Consider the following 18,781-nt stretch of genomic DNA (forward strand, 5'->3'; position numbering starts at 1 on the left):
ATATTCAGTAATGGGAAGGGACAGGTCCCTCACTATATAACACCTCAGTTACGTCAGTCTCTGTTGGAACAGTTCCCAGCAAAGCAAGGCAAGGAAGTAAGATCAGAGGGAACCAGGCCTGTTGGCTGGTTGGGTGCCGGCTGAAGAGGTGTTTGACTGCTGCGTGGCTAAAGCACTCCCACACAAACACAGAATTGATACGCAGTGAATTATAAAATTAATTTTAAATAGAGCACGACCGATGGGGACATTTGGCAGCTGATACCAACATCGGGGAGGAAAAGATTTCTGATACCAGTATATTGACCAATATATATTCTAAAAATGGCAGTGATTCACAAGATGTCGTTATGAAACCGTTATGATGAAGAAATGTAATTGAGGCTTGATATTTTATAGCTTAACCTTCATTTATTTATTGTAAATAACTATAAATACAAGAAATCAAATACTATACTGTAGAATAAAACTGTTCTTATCCCTGCAGGATACAGGGCAGGACCACAAACTCGTACCTTGACAAATGTCATATAAGTTTGATGCCGTGTTCATGTTATGTTTCCTACTGAGGCCGTTTACAAGCAGATTTTCAGATGTAGTATGTGACACATCCTTTGTGTAATGTTTCCCTCGTGTGGACCCTTTTTTTTTCATAGGACACAAACTCTCCAAGCATCCACAGGTTTTTTTGGGGGAATTGGCTCATACACAGTTAAGGTTTTCTGTAGTTCAATAGCAAGGTCACACAGAGGTCTCCTGTGTGACCTCAGCACATTAGATTAGAGGAATGGACCCATGGTAAGCCTTGTGTTTACTCTTAAAAGTCCATGTGAACCGTAAATCCCTGTCCATGCATAAAACCCAACACAACTGTGATTTTACCACCTAAGCTGCTGTAAAGACCAGAGAAAATCCTGAAATGCAGAAACACTTACAGTAACGCTTGTACTTGCCCTTTATCCTTTCCCAGATGCAGCCTGGAAACTTAAGTATATTGTGGAACATTCTGTGTTTTGAATTGATGTGTTCATGGTGTGTTCCCTTTTATGTTATCTGCAAAGTGCACAATAGGCCTGTATGTTTTTATTGGCAGCTTTATTTATTATTAAGCGAGGGCTTTTTCTCAGATGAATGGCCACGGAAATGCTTTTTCATCGGTTCTAGCCAGCTGCATGAAATGTTGAAGTAAGATTTCCCACTGTTTGAAAACTGTAGTCGAACAACCTGATGTTATTTTTGGTATTTATTTTATCCTCAACCTAAGGTCAGTCGCTAATATTCATTTGCAAAACAGTGTAGAAAACATGCAGCTGGTGCAGAGTGTCTCTGTCCCTGTTAAAATATCAAACGTGCTGGTGGTACGTTGGATCAGCTTTAACAAATTAAGTGGATAAAGGGCCTAAATTTAGTTCCTGCACACCTCTGTCTTGTCAAACATAGCTGTGAAAAAAAACACCACCGAGTGAGACATCTTAGTGTTTTGCGACCTATCACTGTCAGGGATGGCATCCTCTAAACTGAAGATATAAATAATCTAAGATTAAAGACTCAGTGTTGTTTAACTTTGACCTTCAGTTGTGAAATGACTTGTCATAATAGGTCATGACTATGGCAGAAATTATTCTACAATCAAGAGACCACAAATTTCTGATCAGGATTCTGGGCTGAACATCATCATGACTGTCAATCAGCTGGGGACGGACGATCAGACATTATACAACCTTTAGTTATTCTAACCTCACGCCAGAGGTGAGGTTCAATCATTTCACATTCTTTCTAACACACTATCTTTCTTCCCAATTTTGTAACGGGCCCTTGAGAATATCCAGACTCTCAACCAGACGCAGCCAGAGACACATCTGCCTTCTGTCAACAGCCCTCCATTGATGTATGGTGACTTCTATCTTTTTAAGCTTCTGGTCTTCAATCCCTCCCCACTGGCACTGCCCCTGTACAGCAGCCGCAGCTGTGCTTTGTGGGTATAATGGCCGATTGCCTCCCTTGCCTGAGGACTTGCGAGTGACAGTCTGGGGTTATTATTTCGGGAACTATTTGACAGGTTGAATCGCGTGTCCCTAAATTGTACCAAGCAATGCAGGGTTGAGGGCACAACAGAGTTAAACGTGTGTATATGTCACCTAACAGGCACGACAACAGCAAATGCAGACTACATGATGTTTGTATGTAAACAGGTGTTTATACAGTAGAATTCACAGATTTGTGTAGTGGTATTTTAAGAAGCTTAGGAATAAGACGATACTCACGAAGCAGTACTAGTTTCACACCAGCTTTGTGTGGCCTGCTCGTAAACATGGGTTCATGTGATTCTTGGAGACCGGTGAGTGGGACTGATGGACCCAAATGGGTTTGCAGGAGATTGTCCAATTCAGAGGCTTTAACAACAACAGGAAAAATGTGTGAAGCTCTGGAGTCTTGTTTCCCTTCCAAGTAAACATCTTCTTCTACATGTGTGACGCCCCCTTCTTCCTCCTAAGATATTCCTATTCTCTTTTGTTTTTTTCAGTATTTGCATCCATCACGCTTTTAAAAAATATCAGTTGCGCGCCCACACACTCGTGGTGAATTCTCTGGACATTTTCCTGCTGTATTCACACATTGGGGCTCGCTGGGACATTAGCATTCTCACGTTCAGTACATGTCTGAAAGCAGTGTTGATTTCCCCTCTCTGACGTAATTGCAGCCGAAAATGTGTTGGATCTGAGCTCCTTGACAGTTTCCTGTGCTTCTCGGCTACAAATGACCACCAGTCCCCCTTGATCAGGTTTACTCACCCTCTGTCTACTGCGGGAGGAAGAACTCCAGCTACTGGTCGGATTAATTTCTCACTGCTCCTCTCCGTCTCTGCAGCCGAATTATTACCGCTCCTCATCAAGGCACTGTCACAGAACAACGCTGCTCATTATCATGCAAATCCACAAGCATCTGAAGAACGTGCACGCACACAGGCTACAGGCTAAGACAAGTGCACACACAAACACAATCACAGATGGCTTCATTCATCCTACTTCTAACGAGAGGATGTTTATGCAAATACATGTGTGGAAATCTATATGTCATTGAGGACCTATTCAGAGTTGTGAGTCACTAATGAAACAGGGAGAGGAGGAGATAGACATAGAGTACGTGCTTTCCATCAGAATGACACTTCAGTGTGGTCAGTGGAGGTGACGGCATGTTGTGGCTGAGCCTGAGACACAACTAGAGGCCGTGATATTAGCCACGTATCCTTTCATCATGTGGCGAACATCATCACCTTTTCTTTTCGCTCTCTCCTGCTTGGCAGCAGTTGCCCCTCTGTGATTGGTTGAAGGGATTGAAAGGATCCTCCAATCGGGGGATATGCTTGCCTCAATGTGTTTGTCCACAAAGCAGAAGAAGAGCAGATATGTATATTTTGAAATGAAATGATGTGTATAAAAAGACTCAATGTCACATATTTAAAAACCCACAGATGCAGACTCAGTTTGGGCTCAATTTCAAAAGGACTGCTGTTGTGGGTGGTGAAGGGAGTGGGTGAGGAAGTGCAGTGTTTTGATAGGAGAATGGATTCTGCTTTCCTCATTACTTTTGCGGTTCTGGCTGGAGTAACATCTGTGTGAATTGCTGTATTCTGGCGGTAGACCCACATGGACGTCACCCAGCACGTTCACTTCCGCGTTGGCGTATGTAGCAGTAATTGGAGACAGTGTTTCTAAATGTCGTGGCACTTAAGGACCACTAATAACAAGGACCACACGTTTGTGATTGGATTATGTGTGTGTTTGTGTGGGGGCGGGGGGGGTAGAACCAGTACGTGTTTCAAACTGGAAGCTATTTTCCGTTGATGGTTTAGTTGAAAGATTAGAGATTTGGATTACTTCAGGTTAAAGGTGTAGGTTAAGCATGTAATGTTCAAGGTTGCAGTTTTCCATACGTGTGTGTACTTATACAGATATCTTTGTGAGGACCATTTTGAGCCTACCCTACAGTGAGGACATTTTGGGAAAGTGAGGACAGTTCTCACTTTCTGACCCACTTTTAATGGGCTGTTAAGACTTGGTTTCAGGGTTAGAAAAAATGATGTTAATGCAAAAGAGGAGGCAGAGGCAGCTTGCTTACCTGGTGTGTTAGCATATGTGTGAGTCCAGCACAAAGGGTTAGGTGTGTACACGTGTGTTTGGGTATTGTAATTATTGTGTTGGGGCATTATAATTTCATAAAGAATATTAATAGTGTTGTTTTCCTTTGCTGGCGGGCATCATCCTGACGGATTTATGTCTCTTCTAATTGGATCTTTCTCTCTCTTGATGTTTCCATAACATTGATACTAAGCTAAATATTTTCACAAAGGTCACAACCTCTTTCTTTTTTTTAATGAGCATAGCAAACCTCTTGACGTTGCCATGAAACTCGACCTTTGTTGCCTGAACCTTTTACAATGGATATAGTTTCCAGTACAGACTAATTAGTTTGTGGAAACCAGCTCATAGATAAACCTTCCCGAGTCAATGTCACATTGTACAAGCACTTGAGGTTGTAGATCATTTATTCAGGTATCACATCTTCTGACAAATTGAACCAACCTGTCAGCTTGTTTTGTGCTATATTTCAAATAAGAGGTGAATTTTCACAGTAATCACTAAATCCTTTTGTTTGTTTTGTTTGTTACTCGTCTGGGCCTAACCCTAGAGCTATGGGGTAATTTGATGTGGTTGTAAATATACAAACAAACAGGGCTCAGTACTTGAGGATCGTGATGTCCGGTGTATTTGGAGAAATGTTGTCCCTCGGCCTGTGGAGCTGTCCGTGGTCCCTGTGTCTGTAGCCAGGTGGATTTTCCCACTCGACTTGATCATGAGTCATCACCAAGCAAATCTCCTCTACATTATTATAATACACACAGTCACTACATCTCTCACTGACAGATCCCGCATATGTTATTTATGTTTTGACGGGTAGGGTTGATTTAAATATTGTTTTTATTATTGTGTTTTATTACAGTGATGCTAGTCAGACCTGCTGTTAATGGGTTTTCTTTCCTAATCTTTCTCTTTCAACACTCAAGGGGGAGCAGCTGTAAAAAGCAAAAACAGAATCTTGGAGAATGGGGAGAATAGAAATTAGTATTTAACAAATATTTTCCTGTTGACCTGACCTCTTTTTTTAAATCTCTTTTGGTCTCTCCTCTGTCTCTCATCGTCATTCTCAGGGTCTAGATGAAGAGGCGATCGTTGACCATGGAAAGACCAGCTTCACCACTCACTCCAACTATGAGAAGGAAGATTTGGAAAGTAAGTTTAAAGCTAAGTTTAGAACTATGTTCTTTTTTCAGTGATTGGAATGAAGGATCCTAAGAAAGCCAACACCAGGGGGAAACACTTGCTAGTTGGCATAATGCGAAATGAATGGCAATCAGTCACTTGTTGCTGATCAGATAAAGTGAATTAAAAACACCCTTTTGTATGAGTCCACCACTTCTCATGTCCTCCTCACTCCACTCAATAATGTCTCCATTCATCCCATCTTTCCTTTTGTAACACCCATGGAGAACTCTGCTTTCCGTCCAGCTAAACTTGTCACTTTTCTTCCCTCCATCTTCTTTCATCTCCTGTATTTCCCCCCCCCCCCTCCTCTTTCCTCCTCTCCATCTCTGTTTTGCCTCATCTGTTCAGCTCATGTCTCTTACTGCCTCCTCTGAGCGCCACATCCTGGTTTCAGTCCTCCTGGGCTTCCTCTCAAATCATAGAGGGAAAAACTCATCTGTGAGGAATGAGTATTGGCAGCGTTATATAGAACAAGAATAGGGCGTTTGTATCTCAGACAACTGTTCCTGTGAGGCAGTGATGAAGGGAAGTAGATTAAACATTTGGAGGAAAACGGAAGGGTGAAAAAGTTAAATGCTGTTCTCTGGTTTCCTTCGAGTAGATATTCAATTGGACTCAAAAGAAGTTTTTTGTACTTTATCTCAAATGGTAGTGAGTCTATTTTACTTTAGTTGTTTAAGTAAAATAGACTCAAATAAACTTTAAGTTTATCCCTGGAACTTTCATAACTTTTTCATTAAGTTTGTTGTATTTCATAAGTGTATCTATTGCATTTAAAATACAATTTATATCATATTGTTTATCATTTTTTATCGCTGAACGGGAATTCTCTACAATTCAAAAAAATACGTCAAAACACTGAATACTTAACTGTATACCTTCCTCTATGCTATTCTACCTCTTAATTTTTTTGCAAAGTACTATTCCTGCTTTTCTTTTTCTCCTCTCCATTTTCATTTTTCTGGTTGTGAGAAAGCTGGTCTAGAAGGAAAGCTGTCTGAATTGTGTCTTTCTTGTCCCCCAGGCCACAGAGCAGTGTACGTAGGTGTCCATGTTCCTCTTGGAAGAGAGACCAAGCGGAGGCATCGTCACCGAGGACACAAACACCACCGGAAGAAAAGAGAGAGAGACACCGAGGAGGGGAAGGAAGATGGCCGGGAATCCCCATCTTATGGTTAGGCACTGTTTTTAACTCCAAGCATACAGTGGAAATCCCCCAGATTGTTTAACTAAAAAAACACCAGTCACTTCTTCAGATCTACTGTCTTTAGTTCAGGACTCTGGACTCGTCTCAGATAATTAACAGTAACCCTTGCAGTCCAGATTAGATAGACCTGTATCTCAGACTCTGTATACTTTTCAATGTCTTTGTATAGGTTGGGGGTTATCTTGTGCTTTTATTATACAGGACTTTGAACTGAACCAACAATTCTCTTGCAAATAGTTTTAAATAAGAAGTAATTACAGGCCCTGCAGCAAAGTTTGGGCCCCTTACTAAGTCCCCTCTTAATAAACGCAGCGTTTCTCTGCTTTCAAGCAGTTGTGAATAAAGCATTCAGCTCTAAAAGGCATTAAAGGCCACAGGGAGCCAGCCTCTGACACTGATTGAAGACTGACATTTTCAGGGACGTGTGCACGTGTTTGGGTGAGAAGTTGCTGAATCAGCTGCAGGACTCGTAGGTACCCAAACGATGCCTTGAATGATAACTGCAGTCGTACATCATCTTAAGCTCTTACTGAGGGCTCAGTGCATCATGATTTATAAGATGAATATTCAGTTCAAAGATTTTTTTTCGCCCACACAGTAAGTCCTAATGCTGGTGCCAAAATATTATCACATAGCCCAAATTTAGCGGAGACACGCACACTTATTTCTTCCAATCATTTCCATTTCTGTCTCCCTGTGGCATTTTATTGTAATATGTCATATCCATTTCCGTTTTCTCCCTGGTTCCAGATGTCCTGATATCTGCTATCTAATTCATTCAGCCATCAAAATGTGTTTACATTGACAGAATTCTCAGCTAAAAGCATTGTGTGTATTTAAGCCAACCAAACAAAATACACTTCCTCCCTTAGAAACAATTTGGAACAGGATTATTTGCGACCATTTGTATTAGTTTAACTTCTTCTATGTTGCATTTCCTGGCACTTTGCTGCATTTCTGGACTCATTACAGCATTTCTGTAAATCTGTGAAATAGCGTTAAACAATGACCTGTGTGTCATTTCGCCCAGGACTCCTCAGGATACTTTTAATAACACCTAATGCTTTGATTATTTAGCTGTTATCACTGTAAACAATGTAAATCTGATCTTTGTCCTCTGCACACACTGTGTCCAGACACACCCTCCCAAAGGGTCCAGTTCATCTTGGGTACAGAGGACGATGACCTGGAGCACGTCCCCCATGACCTCTTCACTGAGCTGGACGAGCTCTCCTTCAGAGACGGCAGCAATGCCACTGAATGGAAGGAGACTGCCAGGTCAGTAAAACAAGTTCAGACCAGATTTGGTTTGGTTTCGTAGTTCTGTTTACTGTATCTCTTCGAATATGCAGCAATACCGAAATACATTCCTTCTGCTTTTTTTCCCCACCAGCAACTCTTCACCGGAGAGCTTTTTGTTTTATTAAGAACTTTGAGTTTTATTTTGTAGATGTGTCTTGGCTGGTATTTCAGAGATTGTTCCCTTCCTGATAAAACTGGTTTGTGTGTGGTAAGGGACAGATTTGGAGGATGACTCACTCAGTTTGCAGCTTTTCACTGTGCTCTGAAAAGTGAGATTTGAATTTGTCATTTAACTGGGGAGTATGAGACGGAACGACATGTTCTTGAAAGATAATGCAAGACACGTTTATACATTTTTTTGTGTTAATTATCAACAGAAGATTGAAGAAATTCTTTTTCTCTGTTCTCTGCAGATGGCTGAAGTTTGAGGAGGATGTGGAGGATGGTGGTGAGAGGTGGAGTAAGCCCTACGTGGCTACATTGTCGCTACACAGCTTATTTGAGCTACGTAGCTGTATACTCAACGGCACTGTCATGCTGGATATGAGAGCCAACACTATCGAGGATATCGCGGGTACATCGAATGGATGAATTTATCATGTATTAATAAAAATCGAATGATTCATTAGTCTAATAATATCGTTTTCAATGCCCCATTCATGACTTCAATTTTCTCTGTGTGCATTTGTGGTCCTGCTTTTGTCCGACTCAGACATGTTGATAGACAGCATGGTGGCGTCGGGCCAGCTGAAGGAGGACCTCCGTTACCAGGTGCGAGAAGCCATGCTGAAGAAGCACCACCACCAGAACGAGAGAAAGCTCAGCAATCGCATCCCTCTGGTGCGCTCCATCGCTGACATAGGCAAGAAACACTCTGACCCGCTCTTGCTTGAGAGAAACGGTGAGATCCTTTTGACGCACTCGCATTTCTTTTTCCGCCACTCTTGTCCATCACCCCGGGAACTGTCGCTAAAAATTCCCTGTTCAAATCCCTCAATGCCAGCATTAGAAGGTGGATGGTAAAAGTGAGTAAAATCTGGAGAATGATCCGTATTGAAGCGGTCAGTTCCCTTAGCGAAAGAGAAATCTGGGTGCTAATGATTGTGCTAACCTGTATTGCTGGCCTGGCTTTGGGATTTGAAATAATGAGTGTTTTCATTACCTAAGGTGACCATGAAATATTGCTTAACCTGCATTGTGTGTTTTTTGATTGGGCATGGCCACAGTGGTGTTAATGTATGTTCTGCATTTTAAGATCTTGGGCTCCAAGAATGAAAGGAAATATCTCATTCCCCACTTCTGTGTGTGTGTGTAGTTCTCACTGGGCTTCCACTGTCACGTCATTCAACCTGAAATGCAGTTGTGAAAGGTTCTACGTTAATGGTCGGTGATGGTGGTAGTCGTAGTGTGAAAGTTGTGTGACCTGCACCGTGATTTATGACTGTCTGCAGTGGAGCACATGTTTGCTTACAGTGCACTGACATTGTGCTAAGTCATCCCCTCCTGCATGCAAGCTGAAGTCAGACCTGTGCCTCAGTTCAGTCACGCCACGCGATTGGTTTGTTTGGAGTTGAATAACACAGTGGTTTGGCCCCTTGCAGAACCTCCCACATGCATCACAAAACCAGTGTCTCCTGCTCTCAACCTCGCTTTCTGCTCACGTTTCTGCAAACACAAATCTCTCCAACTCTGCCACGCTCTTGCTGCCCACCCCTTCCGGCCCTGTCCCCAACCAGATACCATTTCTGTGATGTGTTCCTACTTCATGTGTTTTTTCTCTCGGCTCCATCCCTTATTCCTTTTCCTTCTTTCCCTCCTGTTCTCTCTCCCCTCTCCTCTCCTTTTTTTTGCCATTGTCTCCTCTGTTAGGAGAGGGCCTGTCCTCTTCCCGTCTTTCTCTCCACAAGCCAGGGGCATCCTCCTCTGTCTCCAACCTGTCCCAGAGACGAGAGTCCCGAGTCTCCGTCCTGCTCAACCACCTCCTGCCCTCTTCTTACTCCAACATTGGGTCCGCCCCAGGTCTCTCGCCCCTCACCACCCCACAAAGTACCCCTGCTTTCTTCCGGCGCTCCTCCCAAAGCCCACCACGCACCCGTGGCACAGGCCCTGGCCCTCATGGCATCCCTGAGGTGGTGGTATCGCCTCCCGAGGATGACGACCCACCAAACTCTACAGAAGACGAGGCAGCATCGCCACGGCTCAGCCGACGAGCATCCTCGGCATCCCAGGGCCTCGAGCTGCTGCCCTTAGAAGGCAAATATCTGTGTAGCCTGCCAGTGTGAGTCACGGCTTGAACAGAGAACACTAGCACTAGCATGAAAGCTCTGCTCCCCGTTAACTTGTAATGCTCCAACCATGCGGCCATCTCATCAATAACCCACAGCAAGGCTCAGTTGCTAAGACGCTCTCCCCACTGTTTATTATCCACTAAGTTTTTAACACCTCTCTCCTCCGCCTCCTGATTCTTGCTTCTCTCCCTTCTCTGTGTCTGTCTATTCCACTGTTGCTCTTGCTTTCCTGAAAACTCCTTATAGCTCCCTTTGCCATTCAAAATCAGTTCTCCCTACATATAAGACATGCCTCAGCATCTTTGCCTTGCTGGGCCCTGTCCCACGTTCCTGCCCCCTTCATTGTGATTGCATGGTCGCCTTCGAAATATTCTGGTCTGTCTGTCGTACACTTCATCATGCGTCCTGGGATGTTTTACTACTATGTTAAGCTTCTCATTCAGGTCGTTTCATGTAGGATCTGTTAGTAGGAATCACTTGATAACATTGTTCCTTTTGCCACTTGACAGTCTGAGGCATTTAAATCTTAAGTGAGGGATGGACATTTTTATAGAGGTACGTTGTCAGATGTGTTCTCTGGTTGGTTTATTGCATGTTACGCACAAAACATAGTGACGAATAATTAAAGGTCAATGTACAACAGTTTTGAAGCATTCCCCAGGTACCGTGACCCCTTTTTCTACCTTTAAAGTAGAGTGGATTTGGATACACCGTTGATGAACTTGGCCAATGCAGTTTAGACCGTTCGCTTAGATCCTTAAAACAGTCTTGAATCTCCACATTTTGCTTAAACTCCAGGAGGTTCTTTCTTCTAATGCAAAGCTACTCTGGCTTTACTTGTTGAGATTCTCTCTCACTGTAGATTATCATTAATTTGAACTACTGGTTGCTGTTTATTTTTAGTGCTGTTCTGCTGTTCACTCACAGCGTTGTGTTGTGTTCATTGGGGCCTTTTTGGTAGATTGCAAACAACAAGGCCCACTTTATTAAATATATAATTGCTGCAGATAGCAGCTCATAACATCCCTAACTGTGAAGTCGTTAAGCTTGTGTTATGATGTGTAGAGACTGATCTAAAACATCCTTTCAGTTTCATCCTCAGGTGCCTGTCTCATTTCAAGTACACACAAATACAACATTCATGCAACTTGTTCTTTTCCCATCGGATCATTTGGCTCCCCTGCTTCTTTTCTTCATCAATTCCTGAACAAACATTCTTTTACCCGACTGTTGCGACGGCATCGTGTGCCAGCAGCCCGGCTAAATAAAAGCCTGAGACCAGGGTGGGTGTGTTGCTGCTATCACAGGGGCAACTACAGTGACTTTTTGTTCTTCCCAAACCAAGCCATGTCAGTTTATAATTAGACTGTGTGCGTGTGCCTGTGCTGTCTGTTTGCTCTGCTCTGGGAATGGCTCCATTTCAAAGTGTGGGTCATTAAAAGCAGTGATCACTTGGCGGGAGTTGAATCTGAAAGGTTGGGGTGGTCTTATTATAGCTGACGAGCTTCTGTAATTGTACCCCTTCTAGGAAAATATACAGTGTTTCCCAAGAGGCATGCATCTTGACATCAGCGTGTGGGTTATTCGAGGGGGGGGGGACTTGTTAAAGCCTTCATCGTCACAGTTTAATAGTTTGCTCTGTAAGTTGTACAAATTGAACTGTTGTACAGCAATGGCGACTAGCATTTGTTAAACAGGGATAAAGTGTTTGACAGGAAAATGTCCTGAATGTGTCACTTAGAGGAATTTGCCTGGATGCCAGAAATAGCTGGCTTACCGGTTCCAAATAGACGGCCATGCAGAGACATGCTGTAGATCTTCTTAAAAGTTATTTGACGTGCACGTGAATAGGACAGAGTTGTCCATAGCTTATTTATACATAATCAGGCATTGAACACACTGACTGTGAAGTCCTGGGTAAAACAAATTTATACAGAAACTGTGGAGAACTTATTCCTAAATGAAGAGCTGTAGATTACCGGCAGTAGATCAAGCTCACTGACTAAACACATCCCTGCATCTACTAGACAGATATACTTTATCAAATGAGAATCAAAGGTCCCAGTGCAACCAGCCCCACATATATTCTGTTGTTATTTGGTTGACTCTTTTTTCGTTGCATATGAATGAGAAGTGTGACACCACTGTTTCAAGGGTTGGTATGAGGGAGCATTCCAGGGCTTAGCCTTCCTGAATGAAGTTTGTTTACGGACACAACCTTAGATAATCCCTCCCTTATTCCAAGAGGCTTTGTCGGGTATGTGAGCAATCATGCTCCTGTTCAGCAATCGCAGCTCCCCAGCATCCACAGGGTACAGTTCAAAGGTATGGCTTACTGGCCAGAATGCATGCATGGAGAAACGGCACTTTCAAATTTGGGATTATTTCTAGATGACATTGTGGCACAATACTTAAGCTGTTATAAATGTATTTAGTTTTTTTTTCTTTATGGCAAAATTTTTAAATTTGTGAACATAAATGTGGTAAAACCTGGTAAAAGAAGCGTTACTTCAGAATTTCAGAGAATAGTGTTCATATGCTATTCTTTGATTCAACACATCACTCCCTCATTTCATCTCCTGCTCTCATGTCCCCTCAAGTGCTAGCGTTTCCTGTGTCTGGTTCGGCTCAAATGATTTAAGCGGTGTTGAAGCGTGTCGGCAATTTTCGCAGTTGTCGGGAGGAAGGTGAATCGTCAGGCATATCAAACAAGTCCACTCAGATATAGGTCAAAGCTGACATAAATTCAAGCTAAGCAGGACGGACTTAAGCACCAGAGTAATGAGCTTAACAGACAGGAATCAGACGGCAACAGAGCTGAGTCAAAAATACCTTCACTGTAGCTGAGCCATCACAGTGTCCTGAGTCCCGTAGGAAATCATCACATCTAGCTTGTAACGGTAGTGGTGGAAAGAAATCATTACACTCGCAGCCAAAGTGGTAAAGTTTTAAACTACAACCTCAATAGGTATTATTTTATTTTATTTTGTTAAACAAGTATATATCAGTCTGATCACAACTGTATTTTATCTCAGTCAGCTCCTGGAATGCAGTTCACCACCTTGTACAAGAGCAAACTGGTTCTCTTCCCATTCATGTGTAAAGAAATTTGCAGGATAAAGTTTTGTCATTTGATTGTATCTCAAAGCGAATAATGGAGAAATGAACTAGATGTATCCTGGTTGGCAGAAACATTATCCAGGGCTGATAATTAACTGTACATCTTTAATATAGTCACATATCTTCACATTTTAAATGACCAAAGAATATATTAAAATAGCACGTTTTTATTTTTAAAGGTTAGTTTACCCAGAGAGATTAAACGCCTGTTAAACTGCTTCTAACTTTTTCCATTTCTTCCTGATTAAAATCTGATTAGGGAGAAAACGAAAAAGACAAATGACATTTAATAATTACGTCACTTTTGGCATTTAATCGTAAACCACACAGCTTTTCGCTGCCGGTTATTTCCTCTGAAGTCCTTACACACTGTCCAACACCGCTTTGTCTCTCCCTCTCCCCTCCCCCTGCTCCTCCCAGGACCCTTGGTGTCTCCGAACTCCGTCCCAAACAACCTGGATGGCAATAAGGCGGTGGAGAGGAGGCCATCCAAAGTAGGGGTCAGTAGAGAAAGCAGCAGTGTCGACTTCAGCAAGGTAACCTAACCACAGTACTGAGCACAGAAACTGTCTCTCATGGTGGAGGGGCCCATGACCAAGTCCATCTGTGTTTTGCTTCAGTTTCTGGACGTTCACAGTCATTTCAGTGGCCTGAGTTTGAGACCCCATGTGACATTACACATCAGCCCTTTCTTTCTGGGCTCCATGAAGAGCAGCTTCAGTCATTGCTTCGCCTGCAACAGACTAAGAATTGATAATCAGAATAAAAGTCTAAAGTGTGTTTGTGTAACTGTGTTTAGCTTTAAAAATCCATCCCTCTCATGGCCGTCATCCATCAGACCATTTTTCAGTTTGTAATCCATAAAATAATGGCATCCATTATGTGATGCGTTATGTTTTAACATGAGTCACAGGATACAAAAGAGGGATGAAGACACAGTATTTGCTACACAGAGATTTATGTTCCCCCACTCAAATCTGTATTTAGCCTTTTGAGATATTTATTCAGGGAACATGATAAGAAAAGCATCACTGCAACAGACAATCTATGCTCAGTACTATGTAGTTCTTAGGATAGCTACTAACTTTCCTCATCTCATTTGCTGTCATAGCTAACGACCTGCTGCCATCTTCTACATTCACACCTCTTCTTCTCTATCTGCATGTGTGAGCTTCTGTTGCGCTTCCCGTGACCTGAAGTCTCTTATTCTTTAGCACAACTTCCTCTTCTTGGTCTCAGTGTTTGCTCTGTTTTCTTTATTAGGGTTTGTCAGCATCTCTAATTCCTCAATTTCCTTGGTTCTTTACGGTTTAAGGTGGACATGAACTTCATGAAAAAGATTCCTCCGGGTGCCGAGGCTTCCAACGTGCTGGTGGGAGAAGTGGACTTCCTGGAGAAGCCCATTATTGCCTTTGTACGGCTGTCTCCTGCGGTCCTTATCACGGGCCTCACAGAGGTGCCTGTTCCCACGAGGTACACTGAACAGAAACTGATTGATATCATCATCAGACTTTAATGAGTTATTAGACTACTAGACTGCCAGAATGCAGGTATCCTAATATTTGAAATATCATCTTCGCACAAGTTTTACAAGAAAGAAACCTCATGAATACACACTAGGCAATTTTAGTGAGGAACAATGAAACGGATTTAACTCCACTGTGCGTCATTAAGTGAATACAGTGCATTTTGTTGTGATTCGTGTTGTAGTTACTGTGGTTTATGGTGAATTTGAATTTGACTGTGTGTCTTGTTCAAAGGTTTCTCTTCCTGCTTCTGGGTCCTCACGGCAAAGGCCCACAGTACCATGAAATTGGCAGATCAATGGCCACACTCATGACAGATGAGGTACGAGCTAGAATCTAATTGGTATTTATAAATTTTTATCTTGACAATCGCGTCATTAAACTGTGGCAAAGGAATTCTTATCAGATCTTTGGTGGATTTAAGATGCATGATGTGCTGGTGGTGTTTTATTCTTTGCTACACTGCCTTCGCTCTTGCTTTTGTTGTGAATTATTTAACTTGTAACATTCAATAACTGCTAATAATAATGATTTTGTAGATTTTCCATGATGTGGCGTACAAAGCCAAAGACCGAACGGATCTCCTCTCCGGGATTGACGAGTTCCTGGATCAAGTGACTGTCCTGCCCCCTGGAGAATGGGATCCCACGATTCGGATCGAGCCCCCCAAGAATGTCCCATCCCAGGTCAGTGGACTTCTATGTCCAACATTGTATTAAATAACCTTAAAGTGTGTAAAAGTCAATTAAATTAACATGTACAACAAACCTATAGAGATTTGCCTGGCTGGTATTGGTGCAGAAATCCTTACCCAGCTGCACACTAACCAATAACCAGCACACTAACACAATAGTTGACCTTGAATGATGTATGTAAGTCTTGTCCCAATCTAGAGGTTCACTGACTTCACTGTGTTTATTTCAGTACATATCATTTTCATTCTAACCACTATAGTCACACGCAGAGTGCCCTCTTATGGATTAAAAGCATCATGACAGCGAAGGGATTTCAATGCATTGAGCCATATTACATATATAGACGTCTTTTGATCTGCAGATGAAGAGGAAGATACCAACCCAGCTCAACGGTTCTGCGTCTCAAGCCGGAGACCTGGATAAGGATGAGGACCACGATGCAGGACCTGAGCTGCAGAGGACGGGGATGTGAGTGTTAACAACTTTAAACGATCATCTGTTAAAGCAGGAGGACCTCACTCACTTCAATAATTTATAATATCACTTGAGAATTGTGTTGACAAAGAAACATTTGATAATTAAATGCACACCCTAGTGGAATTAACAAGTTCATTATTCAGTAAGTAGACATGTGTAATACATCATGTTGATCACACTCAGACAAGTGGCTGATGACAACAAGAGCCGCAGGAAAAAGCTCATTTAAGAGACCAAAGACCTCATTTTATCTTCTTTAGTTGCAGACACTTATTTGTGGCAAGAATAATGAAGATGATGATGAGATTAATCCCAAGACATTAGCTGAAGGATTTTTGCAATATGTTTATGCCAAGCAGTAGACAGCAGTCATACTTGATCTGTAAGCACCATTTTTAAATCCGAGATTTTGGATTCCTCACACATCACGAGCCTAGAATCTGAAAATCTATGATGTGTGCAGATGTTTTTCTACCGCGCAGTACGGACCTCAGATGCTGACATTTATGGATATCTCCTGCTGGGTCTCTCGAGTCCAGGCCACACGGCGAGGACAATGTGTTTATTTTAAACCTCAGACAGACTCACGCACTCTGCACACACACACAAACACACCAGTCGAGAGGCCCTGTATTATTTACAGATTCACTCTACGTTTCACCGCTACTGTGAGAGGGAGCTATTCTGGGACAGAGGCGTGTAGGGAGTTGCAAGGAGCTAATTTAAAGAAAAGCTCAAAGAAAATCAGGGTTCACATTAAAAGGAGGGACAGAGAAAGAAGGTTGTTGAAGCAGGCGATAGAGGAATTCCAGAGGTGTCTGGTAAAAGAAAATGAAAGAAGACATCACAGCCGAGCAATTGTTCAGGTGTCACAGAAGAGGCGGGGGGGGGGAAGATATGCAAGGTGAGAAATGGATTTATTAAAAAAAAAAATCTCTTCAAGGCAAAGTAAAAAAAAAAGAAGCAGAACCAGAGAGAGGAAGTGTGGATTGGGAGTAATTCTGTAAAGCAGCAGGATCACGGTGCCGTCTAGTTTTTGGTGGTGAACATTAATAAGATCACAGTCAGAACATTGGCTGAGCTCCCAGCAAATGAAAACTATTGTTGTTCAGGGAAACGACCAGACGCAATTAACCATGTGAAAATAGTAAATAAGCATTTTTTGAATCACCTTATGTTATCAAACACGCTGCATTAAACTGATTTCAACTATAAACAGAGCAACAGGAATTTACACATCGTAAGAATGGGAATTCATTCTACTCTAATGATATGATAAATGTTTTAACCATTTACCTAATTGGTTGTGTTGTTTATGTGTCGCTTACTCTGATGTGTATATTTTCAGTGACCGTGCCGCCAATATTATGTGAACATTAAAAATCTACCTCTGTCCTCGTCAGGATATTCGGGGGTCTGATCTGGGATATCAAGCGGAAAGCACCATTCTACTGGAGCGACATCCGGGACTCCTTCAGTCTGCAGTGTCTCGCCTCCGTCCTCTTCCTCTATTGCGCCTGCATGTCCCCCGTCATCACATTTGGAGGTCTGCTGGGAGAAGCGACCAAAGGCAACATAGTGAGTCTGAAAACGTCACCATGATATTTAAACATGTATAAACACGTACATACAACACATGGGGCAGCAGTTTAATGTAGTTGTGATGATCTCCATTCTGTGTATGAAGACTGACGGCTTCTCAAAAGTCTCAATATCCCCCTGGTGGCCTTGCCTCCTTCCTGTTAGCAGATGGGACAAACTAAAAAGTCAAACAACACCAATTTTCTCAAAGAGTTTCTGTTCATTTGGGTTGTTCCACTGCTGGATGTCAAACTGTTAATTTTCCTAGTCAATTTGGTTTTAATTCGTTATTTGACCTTTTTTTCATGGCTCAATCCCCTATCCCTATCATTGCTCATCCAGGATATTTTTGCTTCATTTCTGTAAAGTGGGAGGAAGTGGAGACGTGCCCCACATCTTTATATGAAGCCTATGCACCATCCTAGTTAATAACATCCTTACGGTTTCACAACAAAGACAGTCATTTTCTGATTACCCAATTTGTCACTTTCTTTAATAAAGCAGCTCATTTAGTGTGACAAGAAGAATCGTCATTATCTTTCACCCACATCAGTGTTCTGTTATAGGCTCATCTGAGCGCATGTCTTTCACTGGGAGGTCTTTATTCACTGGCTAAAAAAAGGGTGTGATAATTATTCATCCTCCCATGCACTAATCTGTTATCACACTGTAATGTATTCCATAGGGTATCTGTCTTTTTATTACTGTCCATACTAGACCGGGGGCTGTTGGCATAGGCACGGTCTGTGTGCTGGTGTGTGTGATGCGTCTGAGTAAACTCAGCAGGCGGGAGCTCCACAGAGATATGACTTTGGACAAGTCAGCAGAGTGGAAACATCCAAACAGTCTCTATTCTCAGTCGCAGGCCGGTGTCTGTTTAATCAAAACTCGTCTCTTTAAATCATCTCTCTCTCTTTTCTCCTTCAGCCTTTCCCTCTCGATCCTCCTTTGCGTGATTTCATCTCCCCCATCCTGTGTTTCTCATTCCCTCACGCCCTCCCTCTCCTCTGTGTCGACAGAGTGCCATAGAGTCTCTGTTTGGGGCGTCGCTGACAGGAGTGGCGTACTCCCTCTTCGCGGGCCAGCCCCTCACGATTCTTGGCAGCACGGGGCCCGTTTTAGTGTTTGAGAAGATCCTCTTCAAGTTCTGCACGTATGTCCAAGCAAGTTTACCTTTGCTATGAAGATGAAATAGTAGTACAATATAATAATAATAATGGTCATCCTAGCAATGTAGTGCTGCATATGTTTACCTCTATCC

General features: G+C 42.5%; 1 protein-coding gene across 10 annotated transcripts in view; it reads left to right on the forward strand.

Annotated features, from left to right (window-relative positions):
• The window catches only part of LOC118125287 (sodium bicarbonate cotransporter 3), a 35,255-nt gene that overhangs the window by 6,558 nt on the left and 9,916 nt on the right, over positions 1-18,781 (forward strand). For 3 of the 10 annotated variants that reach the window (XM_035183735.2, XM_035183732.2, XM_035183733.2), the window contains exons 2-14: positions 5,210-5,291; positions 6,349-6,498; positions 7,668-7,809; positions 8,247-8,407; positions 8,546-8,734; positions 9,703-10,086; positions 13,662-13,777; positions 14,557-14,714; positions 15,002-15,089; positions 15,307-15,453; positions 15,824-15,930; positions 17,343-17,517; positions 18,540-18,673. In XM_035183735.2, the coding sequence (XP_035039626.1) occupies positions 5,210-5,291; positions 6,349-6,498; positions 7,668-7,809; positions 8,247-8,407; positions 8,546-8,734; positions 9,703-10,086; positions 13,662-13,777; positions 14,557-14,714; positions 15,002-15,089; positions 15,307-15,453; positions 15,824-15,930; positions 17,343-17,517; positions 18,540-18,673 (2,033 nt within the window). The remainder of the gene's footprint in view (positions 1-5,209; positions 5,292-6,348; positions 6,499-7,667; positions 7,810-8,246; positions 8,408-8,545; positions 8,735-9,702; positions 10,087-13,661; positions 13,778-14,556; positions 14,715-15,001; positions 15,090-15,306; positions 15,454-15,823; positions 15,931-17,342; positions 17,518-18,539; positions 18,674-18,781) is intronic. The other 7 variants (XM_047344259.1, XM_035183736.2, XM_035183738.2 and 4 more) reach the window with 6 other exon arrangements.

This window comes from Hippoglossus stenolepis, chromosome 17 (assembly GCF_022539355.2).
Source record: "Hippoglossus stenolepis isolate QCI-W04-F060 chromosome 17, HSTE1.2, whole genome shotgun sequence".
NCBI classification, from domain to species: domain Eukaryota; kingdom Metazoa; phylum Chordata; class Actinopteri; order Pleuronectiformes; family Pleuronectidae; genus Hippoglossus; species Hippoglossus stenolepis.